General features: G+C 41.9%; 1 protein-coding gene across 3 annotated transcripts in view; it reads right to left on the bottom strand.

Moving 5' to 3' along the window:
• The window catches only part of TMEM132B (transmembrane protein 132B), a 259,222-nt gene that overhangs the window by 92,590 nt on the left and 146,285 nt on the right, over positions 1-20,347 (bottom strand). The window contains exon 1 of one of the 3 annotated variants that reach the window (XM_075516387.1): positions 12,019-12,135. The exons of the other annotated variants lie outside the window; for them this stretch is intronic. Within the exon in view, the coding sequence (XP_075372502.1) occupies positions 12,019-12,038 (20 nt within the window). The 5' untranslated portion in view covers positions 12,039-12,135. Of the gene's footprint in view, positions 1-12,018; positions 12,136-20,347 lie in introns of those variants that run through there. 3 annotated transcript variants of the gene reach the window in all.

The raw sequence follows: 20,347 nt of genomic DNA, 5'->3' as shown, positions 1-20,347 counted from the left end.
TAGTCTAATTCAAACGCAGCAACTTCAGCTCCCCACCACCTAAGGCATGCCTCCACAGACACGTTCCCAGCCCACCAGTGAAAATGCTCAAAGGCCTTGAAAACCATCACCACAACACTCAAAGACAGCAGCTTCCAACACTGCTGGGTCCAGGAAGAGTTCAACCAGCCAGCAGCCATCTCTCATTTACATCGACAGGTTGCATTTGAGCATCTCTGTTGAGTTTAACAACACTTTCAAGTGCGTCCTTTATATTTCTCTAAGAGAAAATCTGTCACTGCTGGACTACTTAAAAGAAAAGAAAAAGAAATGGCAAGAAAAACATGGTATGATAAGACAGTAGCTAAATATATACTGATTGCAGTAATTGCACCCATTCCTCTGTCGGAAAGTCTTGTATTGTATTTCTAATATGCGCTGATAAGTGCATTCACAACATGATTAACTGCCTCCAGACAAGAATGGCTATTATGTTTAACAGACTGATTAGCAAGTGACAGAGCTGCAAACTGTACTCCTAGTAAATTGGCTGCTTTTAAATTACAGCAGCTTTTTTATGGTTCCATTTTTAAAACGCAATGATTTGTTACACATATGCGACGTAATTCCTATCTGACAATAAGTAGTAGAGGATACTGAGCTTTTAACTTTTAATCTTCGGATCTCAATTAAAGCAGTGCTCATTTTCTTTTTAATTACAGCGAAATCTGCACCTTACATGGTCCTCATTAGGCAACATCCTCTCTTCAATGACTCTCAAAAACTATCCTTAAACACAGGGACAGTGATTCTAGTCCACCTCTTTCAGAAGTCCTAACTTATTTAAGCCACCACTTTTGCTGGTTCTGTAAGCAGTCAACTAAGAGAGGATTTATTGTATTCTTCCCTGCATTTGATTAATTCCCTCTTCTTACTGCTATGGACACCTCCGTGGACTTCCACAGAAGCCCCTGGGACCTTAGAGCAAGGCAAAGGGAAGAAGTGGCGGGTCTGTGCCACCAACAGCCCCGCTCACCTCCTGGAAGAGAGATCAAAGCAGAGATCTCAAATCTGACCTCAGTTCAGACTTGCCATGGCATAAGGCTCGCCCCTGCTATAGCCAGGACTGTTTAGACCTCAAGTGAAATGAGCTCCTCATTAATTCCCTGTATTTCATAACAACAAATGGTAGGATTTAGGCACACAGTTCCTTGCAGTGCTTCTGAAAATCCTGCCATCAAATGTGTGGTTCTGTTTTTGTCAATTGCTCCTATTTTTATCACTGTAACATATGAGAGCACCAGTCTTGGATGTGGGCCCTCTGTGTATTTCATACAAACACAACTATAAAGACAGTCCTGACCCCAGAGAGCTTGCAGTCCACAAGACAGAGACAGAAAAGAGGTATAACAATCTGCACCAATTTAAATTCATACAGAAAGCACAAACCCTTTAAGTACAAATTTATCTAGAGACTTTCAGGCTCAATGACATCATGTACTTCAAACCAGCTTATTTATAACATAAAACTTAGTATAAATTGTAAGGAGATAGAATAAATCAATTTGCTCTATCACAGAACTTCATCAGATACAATACAGATGGCTCTGCTACCATGGTTAAAAATAGCCTACACATTTTTAAATCAGCTCAAGGCATTTATCAAATTAGGAAACTGGTGGAGGAGGATGTTGTCTAGCTTGTATACAGTAATGGGAATATCCACCCAGCAGTTTGGTGCTTTTATTAATCTTATCTCACGTGTTTATATCTGGACAGTCAGCTGAACTGGTAGAATTCAGTTTCCCAAATAATTTATCTTTGCTAAATAGCAGGACAGAACAACTTGAAGTTGTTTATTGAATGTAGATAAGAGGGGGGAAAAATCATCCAAAGGGCAACCTGATTGTAGAACAGAACGTAAAACACTTCAGTAACAAAACCACTGTAAAGTAAACCTGGCGTCCTGGCTGAGCAGTCCAACACTTCATGCTGGATAAAAAAGGATGATGGGAATTAACAGACTCCAAGAGGTAAGCCCTATAGTAAATTAATCGTTGGGGAGATTGCACCATAGAAGTGGCCCTGTAGATCCTGGCATCCTCCTGCGTGGTCCTCAACCAGTCGGCTTGTGTTTCCCAGCTAATCTGAACCAGGCAGGGAGACACAGTGCAAAACATACCACAGCCCTGCAAATAATACTGTTTGAAGAATGAAATTCATTTGTTTCTCAGCTTTCATCGCTCTTGTTCTCACATTCCACCCACAGAGGGAAAATTAGGTGTTGATGTTTGCTCAGGATTTATTTACTAAAGGATTTACTGTGAGAGTTTTGAAGCTCTGTCCAGCTCTTCCCACTGGAAGGAAAACCACAATGCCCCAGCGTCTCGGGAGAGAAGGGACATAAAGCCAGCATGAACAGCTCAGAATGCGTATGCCCAAAGAGGCAGGATCATTCTCTATGCTGGAAGGAAATTCCAGTTCCTGTGTAACCCCTGCAAAATGAGGAGGGAGAGCTCATGCTGTGACCACTTTTTTATTTTTTTTTAAAACCAGGTATAATAAGCTCCTGGGTCAGCCAGAGCTTTGACATCCACTGCCTACTATTTTTCTTCATAATGAGCTCCCTAAAGAAGACCAAAAGCCTTTGTAACTCAAATAAAGCCAGATTTCATCACAATAAACGTCGAATATGTAACTTATTAAACAGGGAAAACTCAAAGCAACTAGATCAAACAGAAGAGAAATAAGAAGGCTTATACCCAGCTCTCCCCCTAGATCATGGTGTCACTGCAGGCAGGTCCTCCACACTTGGTCCCAGCTAACCTAGAGACTTCCTGAGCTGCAGCAAACCCTGCCCCACACCTGGAGGTCCCCAGACAGATCCCTCCATGCCCTCCCATAGCTGGCTGCCTGCTCCTGCTTCCCTGTGTGTCTCTGCACCAGCCACCAGTGACCAGCTCCATCCCGTGGCCCCTCTACACTGCCACATCCTCCCTTCCCTGGGAGGTTTTTTGCACAGCATGCTCAAGTCTCACTGCCAGCTCACTGTTCTGAGCCTCCCTTACTGGATTATAATGATGGCCTCCCAGTTCAGCGTCCAGGTCCTTGTACAATCTCTTGGGGTCAGAACACCGACCAAAGTAAGATTTAGTAGTTACTTGACCAACAAGTATCTAGGAGATTACTCCTTAGAGTAGATGCTCAATGTACAGGGCAGGACCACACAGGAAGTTTAACTCTCTGAACTCCATATGAGCTTTACAGCTGCTTTCAGCGGGCAGAAGACAAAGATCTATTTCCATCTAAATCTAATCCTTTTTCCTGAGGAGGACCATAAACTTAAAAAAGTAATAATCAAAATATAATAAACTCTGGGTAGACTATCAAGTTCAAAGTTTACTTCTGCCTTTACAAGATAAATTTAAGAAAAACAAGATACCTTTAGAATTCATTAGATACACACTTTAGACTTACTGCTTATTAAAATACATATTAGCTGTTCCCTACTACTTCAATTTATCAGCTGCAGCATGCCCATATTTTGTTTTCAAGAGGATTACAACAGCACATCTAATTATATGAATGCTTCTGCAGGTTATAATTGAAAATGAGATCAGTTGATAAACTGCTTTGATAAGGATTCAAACACGTACTAGGAGAAGAAGGAGACATCAATCCCTTCTGGTTTTGCTCCTTTGCAGTGGCCTTCGAAACACACAGAAATTGCTTCTCTTCTGCTCTTGCTCATTTAAAGTTTCCTTCTGTCCCCTGAGATACCCACTGATCCTTGCAGCATTCCTCTCCATGCTGCTTCCCTGGCCTCTCACTTCCATTTCCCTTTTTGTTGCCATGTGGCAGCCCTCCGACGCCAACCCCGTCTTGTCATCCCCACTCTGCCACCTCTTTGCTGCTCCAGCAGCACCACCAGGTCCCCTTGGCCTGGCCCCCTTCGCCACCCCCTACAACCTAATTTATAATCACCATTACCAAACTGCAGCTTCCCGAAACACTTAGTGACCATCACCCAGAACACAGAGGATCCTAACCGCAGAGGGAAACACCACCAAGAAGAACAAGAAACTGCACAAGCTAAACAGGGTGAAGGATCAACAGTAATCCTCAATATTGTATCAGAATTTAGGGTAATCTTTATCAGCTCACTTTCCAATGATGATTTCAGAGACAGCAGCAAACACAAGTGCTGCGCTGGCTGCCATACCTTGACCACAAATGTGAAGCGAATTATTATGAGTGCAATTAACACAGACAATAAAACATACAAAAAATTATAGGTTTTTTACCTGCTTTGTGAAGCTGCTTACAGCACCTAAATCTTGTACAATGGGTCAAATTTAGCTTTTGACATAGACTGGTCTGAAGAGCAGGAGGGGTGTTTTTTTTTGAAAATAAGTCTCTCTTCAAAAATTACTTCTGAAAGACAAAAAAACCTTGAGGGTATTTTCCTCTGTTCATAAGCTGAATATTGAAACTGGGTTACAAGAGAAAAGTAACCTCTACCATGTTTCTCACAACCTGGTATTAAACAGCATTCTTAGGTTTCCGAGTTATATTTGTTTTTAAATTGCTTTTAACACAGGAACATCAGGTTAATGAGTTTTATCCAGTTTGGAGGCACTGAAGCAGACATTGCATATGTATAAGTCTGCTTCTTTTAAAGAATAAAGTAATTCCATATTATTTATTTTAGGGTGAAACAATGACATCTTCAGCATAGGACCGTGGAACAATCAAGAAAGTCTGGCAATTCTGATATACTGAAACACCAGAGGAGAGGGCGAAGAATTTATAAAAAGAATGAGAGATTTCAGAAATCAAGAGAATTTTTTTTTCAAGTGAAGAATCAGAGGGGAAAAGAGACTGGGAATTTATTTATTAAAAAAAAAAAAATCAGTACTTTCCAGCACCCCTTTTTATTCAAACCTTTTGCCTTCAGAACCCCAACCTTCAAAATACTTCTTACCAGAGCACCATATAAACAAAGCAGACTGTGGGAGGTAGGTGCAGATTATCAGCTTTAGCTGCAAGACTTGTACTTCTCCATCTCATTTTCAGCAGAGGCAATGCAAAAAAGCAGAAAAACCTTTAAAATCAGTAAGCACATTCAAAGGCAGTCTATAGAGCATTTTAGTAACACCTGCCTTAATATTAGGGGTTTTTACCACTTGTGAGTGAATGCAGGAGCTATTACTTCAAATTAATTTAAAATAAAACAATTTTCAATTTGAAAGTTAAAATGCGAGTGTTCCAAGGAGACCTACAAAGCAGAAGAAACAAGATGAAGGCTCCTTTCCCCTTACACAGTACTTGAAGTCACGTTGGTTTTAAACTACCTTTAATACTGGTCTGTACAAACTGTTTGCATTTGGCTTGTGGGCCTGAGAACACAAAGGTCTTCACGGAAGCAGTCTAAGGTTGAAGCTTCATTTTCTTGGAGTGCCCTCTCCTCATTTTTTTTCTTTGTCTCCCAGACTTTACTTCTCTATCACCTTCCCCTAAACAAAGTATTTCGTATGAGTGAAAAGCAGCATATTGTGAGCTGCAGTGTTGGATTTGGTGGCATCTCTTCAAAGGGCCCTTTCAATTCACTGAGAACAAGCCCCCTCCATCCTCTCCTTTCAGAAGAAAACAGGGGTCCATGTCCCATACGAGTGACACAATCTGTGTGGGACACAAGGGCTTCATCTCCAGCTCAGCCCCCAGGAGCACCAGACCAAGGTCCCCGGCATGAAGCAGAGATGCAGAGCCCAGGTCCCTGGCCACAGCCCTGCCCAGGTCCAGCCGTGGAACAGGGGTGGCACGGAAAAGACAAATAATCCACTTGGGCAAGGACTATGTCTTTTCCCCCTTCCATTTCAAGTCTTATTTACCAAGCATCCCAAGCCCGACTGGAAACCTGCTTCCAGAAATGAAAGAACCATGACAAGAAAAAAATGCAAGAAGATCAATCACACAAATGTCTAGCGAATAACCCAGCAGGCCACAATGTTTCTTTGGAGATCTGCAAGCAGCCAAGAGATGACAATACTCTAATTAAAACAGCGAGCTGCAAAATGTATCCAAAAGGCTTTCCTTCCCATCCAGCCCCTCCTCAGATACTAGGCAATGAAGTAAACATCAAGTTGCACTGGGAGTTGTTTCCATAAAGAAAATACAGATAATGAGGCATCCCTAAAAACTCTCCTCTTTTTTTTCTTTTAATTTAAAATTGAGAGGACCATGTGAATAAAAGGGATGGTGTCTGAGGCAAAAGGACAGATGGTTCTGCTCCCAGAGCGGTGCACAAAACCGAGGCTTATTACAAGCCTTTTATTTTACTTTGGGTTTTTTAATTTACTCTTCTTTCTCTCTTCACTCATCTATTCATCCACCCATTGGAGTACTGAAAATTCAAGTTCTTGTTCTTCCGATTCATATTCAAATCGAAGCACATACAAGCACACAGCACAGCTTTCAGCGCAAAAAGTTTGAAGAGTTTTGTTGTGGATTTTGGGGCCTTTTTTTTTTTTTAAGTGTATAACAAGCCAATTACAGAGGCTGAATCAGTACCTTTTAGATGAATACACAGGAAATGAGAGGAACATGGCAATGGTGACACATCTTCCAGCCTGAACTCCCTGGAACATGTGGTATATGCTATTATTTTATGTATAATGAGTAACTTGTAATGTGTTTATCTCATCAAGAAAACCACTTTTCCCCTCACTTTTGCATTCCCTGGGCGCTTAATGAAGTGGTTTTGCTTTTGATGAAGGTAAATGCATAAATAATCTCTTCAGAACTATTTCTGTGCTTTGCTCATGGTCTCTATAGATGCACTCATGTCCTTAGCTGCCAAGAAAAAACAACTGAGGCCACCTGCTTCAAAGGCTGGCAGATACAGGATATTTTCCATAAAGTGGAGTAATCAGATAAGGCCCAATGCTATTCTCATTCTTGAAGACATGCACAATGTTATTTCCTTTACAATGAGTCCTCATCCAGTTACATCCTCTGAGACCCCACTCGTGCAACAAAGCAGGTCTGATCCTGCTCACGCCGGGCAGCAGCCGCACACACTTGCGGCAGCCCTCGTGCTGCACGAACACAAGCTGTGCCCTGCAGCGCCCATCAGCGCCCATGTCTCAGACCGCGGAGGAAAGAGGCGGTTCTGCCGTACAGAGCACAACATCGGCCTCTCTGCAGGGACTCCCGGCCAGACACCTGAACACCAGACCTCTCTGGCCCTCCAGCTGATGTGCTAGCTACAACTAAAAGACTCTTGCAGACTCTAAGGTGACCCAGAGAGTCAATAGGAAAGGTTTTTCCATCTAGAATTACTGAACCAGAAGAGAAAACAGGAACCAAGTATAGCAATATCCTGCTGGGATCAAGCTTTTTAATGGTTTCGTTGAATGGATTTCAATTGAAACATTTCAGACCAGTCCAATAAAATGAAATATTCCAATTCAGAGCAACTTTACCTGAAATAAGGCATTGCATTAATAGTTTCCTGGCTGAACACTAAACACTTGCATAAAAGCTAGGATATCCTGGATTTCCTGTTAGAAAACCATTCCAAAAACAAATTGCTGAGCAGTTCTAGGATCACAGGGCTGTTACAGAAGTGGCTCCTTCAGTAGGGCTTGGCTGTTTACTTTAAGGTATATGGGCTCTGGTCTTCTGTCTTGATGGCCACCGTCACCTTGATTCTCCGCTTGCCATGGAAACATCAGAGGACTCGCTAACGTGGAAGGCAGCAGCGCCGTAACAGCCACACTACGATATTCCACATAAATTTAGAAAGGGAGTGAATTGTATCCCACAGAGCATACAAAAAAGTTTAGGGAGACAGAGTGTACTCTATCAAATCAGACATGGGAACTAATAGCAATGTTTCTGCAAACAATACTAGAGACCTATAGATATGAGAACCAGTCAGGAGGGCCATCATTTTCTGATTTATAAGGAAGTTGTCCTTGATCCACCTGGATCATTGCTCCAGTTCTGTAACAGTTGAGCAATTGCTACCAACTGAACCATCAGTACTACGATCGGTAGCATAATGATACTTTTTCTCTCACATATAACATATTTCCTTCCTGCACTTTTACTTCTGGTCATTAACCTTGGAAAAAAAATCATATGCTTTGTAATTAAAATGAAAAAAAAAAAAAAAGAAAAAAAGGATTTAAAGCTAATAGTCATTACAATCACCATAATAAATTTATGGGAAATACATTTAACTATTACCATGGCAATCTGGAAGCTGTTTTGTTATAATTAAAAGGATAATTACCTTTCACTATTTTAACAAACTCATGAACTAAAAATTTAGGACAGCTTTGCCGGACTAAATTTATTACATACATTACAAATAACATGCTTTCATGGTATTTTCTCTTTAACTCATCATGTCTTCTATATGTATCTTTATACCATCTTATAGCAATTTTCATTTAGGGGACAACAGTGCATATATAATTTCATTTTACTCAGCTAGGTGCATGCAAATTTGTTCAAAGCTAGCAAAATGCATTTAGAGAAAATAATTCTTTGGGCTAAAAAGTACAGTTGCAGCAGCACGCTTTGCAGGTGCCTGCACCTCAGTTGTTACAGTGAAGAAAACCAAAATCAATTAAAAAGTCTTTTTTTTTGTTTTAAAAGACTGCCTATGCTTTAAAAATCAAACGTTTTTATCTTTTAATTTGAATTATGTTTCAATTTAATTTCAACTTAACTAGGAGTTAAAAAAATTGAAACTTTGGCCTATTTGGGCCTCTACTCCTTCAAAATAGATTTATCATCACTTTATATCCACTTATCGCCATTTTTAATAACGGTTTTGGAGTCGTTACCAGGAAACCAAAAAAGCAGTTCTCACACAGTGCCAGGAGGAAATATCGCTGCCATTCAGCCACAAGCAGATTGGACACGGATGAGCAAGACGGAAGAACCTATGCGCACTGAGTAAAACCCTATGTCACATTTGCAGGACCTCTCCTACCCACAGGAGAGCTTCTCGCCACACTTACTGCCTGTGCAACACATTCACAAGAATTTCACATATTCTGGGTGTGAAAAGCTTTTCAAGAAGGGTTTTATTCAGAGCCACAATAAGCAACGGCACTGGCCATGAACTTACCTACTCAAGGTGACTACTGCATGCAGTAAGAAAGCTCACAGTATCTCACTTGCACACAAACCTACAGAATAAAGTAAGTTGCAAAAGTTACTTGGCAAATCATTTCAAATGCTAAATAATGTGGGCAAATCACAAACAGCCTGTGAACATTTCAAAAAAGCAGAAGCAAAACAAAGCTTTTGCTACAAGTTGTACATCCAGCTCAAGAAATTAGGTTGAATAACTCACTGTTATGTTTTGGTTTGTCACCTGTTATGATACAGCACGGAGCAAAAATCTTTGCTGAAGAATGAATGTATCCTATTTAGAGTTCCATTCAGCAATGATTTTATATAGTTTGCAGGTGTAGGTCACGGGTGAAATATAGACCATGATCCCTGTTGCTTGAAATATAGATCTCTATAACAGTCTTATAAAACAGGTACTGTCTGGAAAACTGCCACTTTTTTACAATAGAAAAAGTAGACACATGCTTGTTACTCAGTTGAAATAAAGATGCTTCTGAAGACTGTAAAGGGACACAGACTGAAATTATAAGAAAATATGAACAGTAAGGACATTCAGTATGTAATTATTTAAGCAGAAGACCCTTAGTAAGTTGCATAAACAAGCTCAGTTTATAAACTGTTTTACAAAACTAGCTAATGTATTTTAGCATGCCTCTTTCTTTTTACGTATAAAAATGTGTAATATTAAATATACAATATTAAATTGGAAGGAAATGCAACCATTAGCCAGGGCAAAGAATCAGAAAAAAAGCACCTAAAGAGATGATATACATAGGCACTAAATAACCATCTACATGGAAAAATAAAAATAAAGTGGTACATCTCAGGAAGATCTGTGTAAAATATGCTACAATGATGCCAAGAGGTTTGGGGAGCAGCAGAACTAATGAAACTGAGCTTCAGACTTGGATCTAACAAGGTCTAAGATCTAAGTGAGACATTTCCTGACACTAGCTTTTCATAACAGTGCTCTCCTTGGTGGGTTCTCTGGTGTCCAACAGGCGCGGAGATGATGCTGTGGCTTTTCTGTCAGAAGGAGCCCTAATACAGATTCTCTTTTCTATCAAGTATTTTTATTTCATGAAACTAACGGGAATTCAGTATCTTTGAAAACTCTACCTTCAGAGGGTAACAATCCCTCTACTGACAGGACTGAAGCAGGATCGCAAGGAGAAGGTTGCATGTTTTACTGGGGATATCACTGATAAACACCAGACAATCTAGAAAAAGAAGTTGACTACTGGAGGGACTTACATGGGAACAGAATTAAAGAATGAAGTACTGGTAGACAGAAAGGTAGGAACTTATCAGTACTTGATGTGTATTATCAAAAAGAGGAGTGACTTGGTACTCCTAGACTGCACAATTTGCACACAATTGCGAAAGGAACTGCATCACTCCAGAGAGCTGAGGGAAAAGGGCACAGTATTGCCATTGTTACCTGATGTTCACATGGATGGCTAACTAACCAAAGCCAGCACAGTTCCCAGGAGGTGCAAGGGCTGCAGAATCAGGCCTCTCACGACCTGCTCAAAATCACACAGGAACTCTGGCAGAGCAAAAGCAGAAACTACATCTACCTTCAATTTGTTTCAACCTTTCCTCAACAGGACCATAAAAACTTCAGAATGTCATCTCCTGAAGCACGCACACAATGCCATGCAGAAAAAGGCCTGCTCTGGCCTGCTCTCTCACTACTGAGGATGATGCATACAGTCTCTGCGGGTTAGTGTTAAGCCTTTACTGTTGCAAGTGCATCTTCACAGTAAATGGAAAGCCTGAAGCCCATGTCAGTACATCTGCAGTCTGGCACCACCACGCTTTGTGGCTGCCAATTTGAGATTTTCATGGATGACAGTGTTCAGCAACACCAGTGACCATCTGTTTCTTCCTCCTCCTCTTCCTCCTCCTGCGCTTCTTCCTTCTCCTTTGCTTCTACTTAACTCAGTCTTAAGTGACCGAGATATCCTAGAAGCAAAGGCAGATTAAAATTTGCAGTGAATGATACAACATCTGCTAATTTAACTCCCAGGGAAAAGAAGAGAAGAAAATTGCAGTGAGGCTTTGATAGAGGGTGTAATGTAGAGGGTTAATGGGGAAAATGGAGCAGCTTGAAGTTAAAGTCATGGCAGTCGTGTGATTTGACAGACTGTTTCCCTGGGTGGCAGGTGGAAGAGCAAGGCCCCATAGAGGGTGTGTCGGAAACAGGAATGATGCGATTGCAGTGTGCTGTAACCAAAAATAAAGGCAAGCCAACCCCTGCTTATCTCCACAGTAGCCTGTTATGCAGGGGGGGAGCAGGAATGGAGATTAGTAGCTTCACTCAAGTGCATTGTCTCTGCTTTATACATTAAGTGCTTCAAAGCTAGCGATCATTTTGATGCTTTGCATTTCGATCCTTGCAGCCTACGTCTTCCCATGACAATGTACCAGAAAAGTTTAAACTTTCCTTCTAGAGATTTACATTAACCAAGGCATGCCCACACCACCTCTAATTCTGTTTTAGAATTAGATAGAGGCTTTGCCTTAGGAAAATTCAAATCCTATGTCAGCAGTTTATCAGATGACTTCTAGCTAAGGGACATATTAAAGGACAAGACCTGATTCTGCAGCCAAATGGCCACATGCAGGCCAGTGAACTGCACACTATAAATAACCATTACTCAGCTAGACTGAGGTGAGGGAGAAGAAGAGAAAACATCCCACCCAGAGCAGCCTCTCCCATTTGCTGAACTGCTCCTTCCTTCGGGAGGCACTGAAAACAAGAAACACTGTGCGTTCAGCAGGTCACACCCCTCCCCAGTCCCAGCTCGTTTCATCATCTCAAAATAAATTAAGAAACAGGCCGTGCTCTGCAGAGGAAGGAATAGGGACTATTCCTTTTACCTTAGGCCTGTCTTCAACATCAGTTTTGTGCTGATCCGACTGTTCTAGTTAGGAGTTGAGTCAGACCACAGGCACATCTCTCTCCTCACTATGATTCCAAAGATCCCTGGGGGAGGATGTCTAAGAGAGAGTGGCAGGACAGGGCAAGCATGCAGCGACATACACCCCAAGCCCTTAGCCAGCCAGCAGCAGCCTACAGCGCAGGGACTTTCCGAAGAAGGAAGAAAAAAAAACCAAAACAAAACAAAACAAAAAAACCCAAACAAACAAAAAACCAACCTTTCCAAACCCACGTAAACTTTTATAATCTACAGCATCCTCTGACAAGGACTTCCACAGGTTATGCAGTTGGTAAAACAGTACCTCCTTTCATTTTGAACCTGCCAGCTGCCAGTTTCAAGTGATGTCACCAATTCTTTTTTGAAAAAGACAGTAATTTCCCTATTCACCTGACACATTCTCTTCAGACCTGACTCATTCTCACTGAGATAGGCATCCTAATGCCAGTGGATATATTCCGTTTCCTGCAGAACACAGATGTTGCCTTCCTAGCTGCTAATTTTTATCTTTTCTCTTAATTGAAATTACCTTCTGCATCCTTAGTTTTATAATTAAATGTCCCGTATGTTGACAGTAATGCAGTTTATAGAAATTCAGTTGAAGAAAGTAGGTAAATTTCTTTAAATAATAAATATTAGAAAGATATTCATTAAAGTCAATCAAAATGATGGTACTTGGAAATTAAATGGTTAAAAATTACAATTTCTTTCAAATTTAGAAAGCACTCCAAAGTCAGTTCTTTCTGTGGCTGCAAAAGACACAGTATCACATTATTTTTTGACATGGGAGCATTTCAGGCAGTCAACCTGACAATTTCAGCTAATTCAGCTCATGCCACTGGACCTCATGTAAGGATGGAGAACTAAATGGCTCTTGCATTTTAGGAAATGGAGTAGCTTTGGCTTTGCTTACCAAGAACCTTATCTATCAGCATGTGTGCATTTGGGTCCGCCAGCCACCCCTCCAGACAGCCAAGCTTGCACTGATCTCGGTGAGGACCTGTATCAATACTGCCACCATTATCTCCTGCAGAAAAAGAATTTCTACCTGTTCAAAAGCTAAAGTCTAATTTTTGCAATTGTGAAGATGAGATGCTAGCATACAAAGCAAGGTTAACAGAGTGCTGACTTGACAAACAAGCAATGTGTCTTGCAAAGAACCGGAGGATCCAAAAGGAAAGATGCCTATTGCTAAAATAAGCTAATATACTTTAAAAGAGGCAGGTATCTCCAGTCCCATACTGCAGCAGGAAAAACCTGGAGTAACAATGACTGCCAAATATTATGAAACCTGTAACCACAGTATGACTGAATAAGCCTTCAACCAAGCGTTACAAGAAAGGAATTCCAGTGCTCAGCACAATGTAATTTTAGAGGGAAGTGGATGTTCTGTTGTGATATAACGTAAATGAATATAAATGAATTAAACCTCTTCAACAGCTTCTCAACAATAACGTGTATTAAATGCTCAGAGAAATTCCTCCAGGCAGCAGTGATTAAATAAATGTAAAATGCTTTCATATTAAAAGGGCATGATCCTGTGTCAGGAAAGAAAGGTTTGACTTCCTTTTAACTCCAGCTTCAAAGCACGTATGTTGAGCACAGTAACATACCAGGACGGGTCAGACTCAGCATCCAGCCCCAAAGAGGAGTCTAAGGAGCAACCCAAAGCTCATCAACTGTGAGATCAAAGCAGTGCTCCTTCAGGGAAGGAGAGGTACTATCAAGCCAGCACAGCTCCTAAGGTAGATAGGACTTGCTGGGAAGAGGACAGGAGGATAAGAGTTTTTAGAAAAGAGCCAAGTTCATGAATTGCTTGTGTTGGTCAGTCGCTATTATACTGCGTCTTTGGTGAATGGAGATAGTATCCTCCCTTCACCCCAGAGCGAATGGCTGCCTGAGCCCAGCTGCAGCAGTCAGGTGCAAGGGGAGGCAAGGATGAATCATGCACTCCAGTGTTTTAGCTGGGGAGGTCTATGTGTTAATGATTGGTTTAACAATTATTTACGCACAAACAATCTCCCAGATTTTCTCTGCAGAAAAAATACAGCAAACTAGCCACAAGCTTTCAATTGACTCATTCCCCTGCATCCCATATCCATATGAATGTGACAAGGTTGCACACCAAGTCATAGGCAATTGATCCATGCCTTTGAGCCCATAAAACACAAAGCAGCTGTCTGGTTTTCTGCTGGGATGTGAAAAATTCTTCCCAGAATTCTCTATTTAAACTTTGCTACTGGTTTCACTTAAAGGTGAAATACAAAGCAAATATGGGGGATGTGAGTCTGGGCAAAGCCAGAAAAATGTTTGCACATGTTAAAAATATATCTACAAAACTACTGAGTTTTAAATAGATCATCTCGGGATCTGCTAACAGTAATGGGATGTTCAGTGGCCGAAACGCCTTTAACAAAGTAGTGATAACCATACCTCCTAATTCAAGCATCTCTCAGGACAGGAGATGCCCTGTCTGTGAGAGAGAATCAGTCAACATCCTCTACAACACAGGAATTACTGCGACAGAGCACTGTTAATCTCATCGGCAGGGCCAGCTGCCTGCCTCCAGCCCGGTATAATAGCAGGCACTCCCAAGGCAGACGAATAAAACCAAAAACTTGTTACACACGATTGCCAATTAGCAGCAGACCATGAGAAGTGGGGATACTCCAACCAGTCCTCAGGGTAACAGAAGGGCATCTAACACAGTGTAACTTGTGTTTTCTGCTGTGCATCACTGCACATAAATGACGCCACTTAGAGACAGAACCAAATTCAGATTTGGAGAATTAGTCCAGTCTGTCGAAGCTTTGGTCAGCTCTTCCAACACCTCTTACTTTGAGCATCAGCACTTCTTCATTTTAAGCAAGAACAAAACCCCAGTTCTTCTGCAAAGCTTCTGAAAAGTTCAAGTTGTGATGGCTGCAAAACAGCCCCTGCTGGTATTCGTTAGTGGCAAGCTGTAATTTCCATTTTCCTAGCTGTTATCCCACAAGCGTGAGGTCGTTTACCCGGTGTGCGAGACGCCAATATACACACAGGGCAGAGGTATTTTATTTCATGTCTGTGCTAGGTGGTAGCTCCACAAAGCTAGCACAAAGTTTGGTCATACAGGTACAGTATTTATACAGTCTAGTTATGCATATGCATAAGTAATTACACAAAGCAGTTTTCTACTGGTCTACATTTCTCTTATTTCAACTTAAAGCTACAGTGCTACTTTAATATTCTGCGCATGCTCAAAGGTGAGGGGTCTCTGCTTGGGCCGGGGTCTCCAGCTCGAGGGGTGTGACTTTTAGTATCATAATGAGGATAGTTCAAGCGAGGGTGCTTCTTATCACTCTTCTACTAGTTGTTTCAGATGGTTCCCAAAACATCTTAATTAGCTTACATATTTCTCCAGGATGTGCTTTACTCCCAAGGACAGTAATTCTTGTTTAGACGTTCCGCATTCCCATCTGAATCCCCCTTATCAACTTTACGTAAGCCCTGGCCTTCCACCAGCTCCTGGTAGACTACACTGTTAGACTACACTAGCAACTCTACACCTTTCCTCTTCCCATTTGCCTGCTTTGTCCCCTCCTTGCATTCTGCCTCACACCAAGTTCACAAAAGCCTAGCAGTAGGGACTATTTTTTTGTTTCTACAGCACCTGTCATTTATAATTCCTCACCTCTCCAAGGGTTTGGAAGCCCTATCTGCTGTAAATACTAATTCCAACGATACATTTATTTTTTTTTTTACCATCATAATTCTCCTTCTCCTCTGTGACTTTCTGTTTATTATTCCTTCCAACTTCTTAAATTTCATCTATTTCTTAGCTGTAATATTTTTAAGAAAAAAATCTGTATATTCTTTTAGATGAAACCAGTCTTCTGCACTACAAACAGTAATGATTTCATGTAGCACACACACAAACATACACACACATTTCTTGTCACCAAGTGCCTGACAGCATTTCAAATGTTGGGAAAAGTTTCTGTGTCTAATAAAATGGAACAAACTTGCCACAGTTGATTTTATATAACTTATCTTTATAAGTTATATAAAAGAATCCCACCCCACACCTAGAGTAAAGAAATTTGGCCGCCACATATGTAAATTAAATGCCCAGTGGAGTTTACTAGTTGGAAACTAGCGGAAGAAGATTTACTGAAAGCAGTTAATGGCCAGATAGCCTGAGCGGGAAGGTTTAATTGAGACTTATTAGAATTGGAGATTCAGGACATAGAGGCCTGCAGATAATTTAGAAACGATTTTAACTGCAGAGCTCCAAGTTCTGACTGGCACACGTCACAAGTTGTCAAGGACTGGTATTACTGCAGTCATCATCAAACTGTCCTTCCTGATAGCATCAGTCCACAAGAGCTTCGCCTTCACTCTGCTCCAAGCAATAGCGCTAATTTCAGCACTAAAAATGGGAATCCTCCTAACACCTCTTTCCTAGAAGGAAAGGGAAAACCTCTCCAACTTTTAGGATAGTCAAGAAAATTAACTTTTCTGTTCCCCCTCAGGACAGAGAGAAGCAAACTGGCAGAGTCAAAGACCAAGGCAAGGCACATGGCTAGCTTTCCCCCATCTCTGCCATCAGGGTGTGCTGAACCCTAAAACAGGTGGAAAGAGAAATCAATGCCTAAATGTGCTCTGAGAATTGCACCAACTCCCAGCCCAGCCCCCAATGTTGGTTGGCTGCTCTAAATCGACATGATGGAGAGGGCTGGCATGCTACAGGCCTGAAAAACCAGGAGACGTAGCAGGCTTCACCGCCTCCCTCCTCCCTCAACACTCTCACACTGCTTCTGCACTGCACTGTGCCTTGTCCCATTGCCTCTGCCTCTAGTGGGATTTTGGCCTGCATAAGTATAAATAGCTTTAAATATACATAATACTCCCATTTCTTTAAAAAGCCCTTCTGCTACTTTGTCAATCCTGTGCTGAGAAAAATCATCCCAGGACTCCTTGCAGCGCAACAGCAAAGGGCAAGCACAAGCACAGAGCACCAGCACAGCACCCTGCGCCCCGGCTCGCAGCTAGCCCCGAGCACAGTGCCTCCAGGAGGGCCCTCTTCCCACGGCAGCTGCAAGCAGCAATTCCCTGCCCTCTGTCAGGAAAGCCAGAAGGCTGTACCTTTAGGAAAGAATAAATTTACAAGTAAGCCGAGGTAAAAGCAGCATAGCCACCCTATGACAGCGCTTCTTTCCATGATTCCTCCTCCATCCTCATTGCAGGACTAAACTGCTTTCTCTTGCATCTGCCACCACTTGTGTGTGGTTTCAAATGAAAACCACATTTGAGGCCCCCTCCCAGCAAAGCACAGGGACAGAGCTGGGCTCTTTACAGATTCAACTCCACCATCCCCGAGTGCCAGGGAAATAAATATATGGTATTTCAGAGGCGTAGGACATAAATTCTGGCTTGGTTTAGAACCCTGTGGGCAGTAAAGTGCTCTGCCCATTAAAACATAAATTATCATCTGAGTATAGCTGATGAGTGGCTGGGACTAATAGGAAGTGGTACTAAATCAGAATTATAGGAATGCTCTTTCCCGTCTGACTGTGGGAATTTACTCTCCTCCCTAGTGTGCCTCAAGATGGCAGACGAAAATTAAGGCTAGTTTGTATGGGAGCTCAGAAGTAAATTGTTACCCTCCCCAAATACATTTTTATCAATAAAGTATCTTCTTAATCCCATCAGCTATGATTGTAGAACACCTGTCATCCCCAAACTTACAAGTCTTTATGAAAAGAAGAAATTTAATCTCACAATCATCCTCTGAATCAGGGAGCAGCAGCATTAATAGTAATACTAGGTCTACCGGGAAATTGAGCCTGGCACTCATTACCAGAGCTCGGCTTTCAAAAAAATCACTCAACATGGTGGCTATGAATCTCCTTTGAAAAAATCTGAACCTATAACACAACTGTGCTGAGTCCCCTTGGAAAACCTGGCCCTGTGAAACATACAGAAGCCCCTGTGCTCTCTCAAAGATTCATTCCCCAAGTCCCCATACAGACAACTGCTTCTCTACAGTTGGGAGGGTGCAGATCCTTTTCCCCTCTATTATTAGGTCCCATCCAGAAAAAGATCAGGGTGAGGCACCAGCAGCAGCTCTGCACCACCACGAGTTTCATTACTGTAAAGCACAGTGGTTACGTACATACACCTAGAAATCATCCTGGAAGACAGCAAGGGCTATCACCCTGCCTCGTTCTTCCTTTGTCTCTTCTCAAAGCTGAGAACTGAAATCAAGGTCTGCTGCCTCCCAGGTGGCAGCTTTCTGTGAGGAGTTCTAATGTAAAGCAAAATTTTACAGGTGTGTTTACAGCAAGGGCTATAACATTGACAGAACTTAAACTAATAGCACAAATACCACTGCAGGAAGTGGAGGGGACTTCACCACAAGCATTTGCTTGAGTTTGTGGCTTTACCTCACTGAGGACGGGCATTATTAAGTCAGCTTGTGAGATTTTTCTGAACATTTCTATCAATGAGCTCATATCAGCCTAGCAAGCATGGCTTCAGTTCCTATCAGGCCAGCCCTTTATCTCAGGGAAGGCCTGTTACCCTGATTGTAAAGATGGAGGGTCGAGGCAACATGCAATAATTTAGTGATGTACTCAGTGTAGCATTTAAGTCCACAGCAGATCCGGGAATTTAATCCAGATCATTTCAACTTTTCCCTATAGTTTTAACCCAGACCAATTCTTAACTCCTCTTCTGGGAATTAGGAAAAAGTAATTGTGACAAGTTTAAAGTGCTTGGAGAGATCAAAACTGCCAGCTTATTTATGATCTACAGATAAATCAATACATTCAGATAAAGTTTCTGTTTGCCAGTAATATTTTCTTTGACTCCTGAATTTACCCTTTTCTCCAGATGCTCGTTTCCTAAGCAATACTAACTCACATCTCTTATTTATGGTCCATCTATGCTATTCTTTGCTCTCCATTCCACAACAGGGCTAAAAGACGCTATTGAGATACAGCTCCTAGAGAACGGCTGTTCACTAGCTCACGTCTAGAAAGTGTTGCGAGTGTCACAAAGAAGGATTGCACTCCCCTTCCATTTCTGCAGTCTGTAACACGTGCTTCCGGACGTATGTCCCTGGGCATTACTGAGAAAACAGGATTCTTGACACAGAAATATATTTTTTAAATGATGGTTGAAAGCCAAAATAAATCGAACGTCAATGTTTAGGAACAGACAATAGCTTTGGGTTCACAGCACCCATAGCAGCTCTGAACGACTGTGGAGGAATCCTTTTAACTCTAGGCTTGGCTTCTTGCACTACTTGCACTACATAATTAAAGTTACTTAAACTCTGCTGGAGACCTATACAGAGCGGAATAGCCACAAGCTAAAGCAGATTACAATGGCTTCTTGTTTCTTCCCTCCCAACACAGCGATGTCCTATTGTCCATTATAAGCAAAGTGGAAAATCTGTCCTGCATTGAAACGGCAGGCCTTTGCGACATACAACACAATTGGACTGTGTTTCCATGCCATCTGAACTAAACAGGGGTGGAATTGTTACACAAGTCCCAAGGTGCCCACTGATGTGAGATGTGGTTTTTATTTATCGGAGAAGACACTTGCATACTCTAGGAAGAAGTTATTTGCTGGCCTTAAATCACCCATGCAGGAACAGCTAAAGAAAGCCTGAAAATATATCAAGAAGGGATTTAGGACTGAATATGGAAAGACAGGACTGAATACGCCAAAAGAACATGACTGAAGATAGGTTTAAGAGCCAGGGGTGCAGAAAGCAATATAGTTTAGAATGGAAGAGCAATCTTGCCTCCAGTGTTCCTAAGGGCACTGCACAAAGATACTTTGCACTTTCAGAGCAGGCCATGCACCAGCCAGAAGGATCACACAGTCTTGCAGGCTATGGGGATGCTGGATATACTTGGGGTGGGATTTTCAGAGACCCTAACAGCTACTGAAGGACCCAGTTCAAGTTCAAGCTAGTAAGGGCTTCCTATCCCAGAGATTCTCCCTTTTTGGCATGTTTTTTACAGAGGGTTTGGGACACAAGTCTTACATTTCCTTGGACCTGCAGCTCAAGGTGTATCCTGAAAACAAAGTCAGCAGAGGTGGGGCCAAAGGGGCAGTACAGTTCCCCTGCCTCCGTACCCGCCAGAGGATTTGGGGGGCAGACCCTGCCCCTTCTCAAAAGGGACAACCATGAAAGCCATCCAAAGGATTTTTCATTGCAGTGACCAAACCAAAACTACCATCTTGTTGGTTTCATAATGCCCCAAAACAAT

Source organism: Mycteria americana, chromosome 13 (genome assembly GCF_035582795.1).
Source record: "Mycteria americana isolate JAX WOST 10 ecotype Jacksonville Zoo and Gardens chromosome 13, USCA_MyAme_1.0, whole genome shotgun sequence".
Taxonomy (NCBI): Eukaryota; Metazoa; Chordata; class Aves; order Ciconiiformes; family Ciconiidae; genus Mycteria; species Mycteria americana.
Note: the sequence above shows the minus strand (reverse complement) of the source record. Positions and strands in the feature narration are given on the sequence as shown.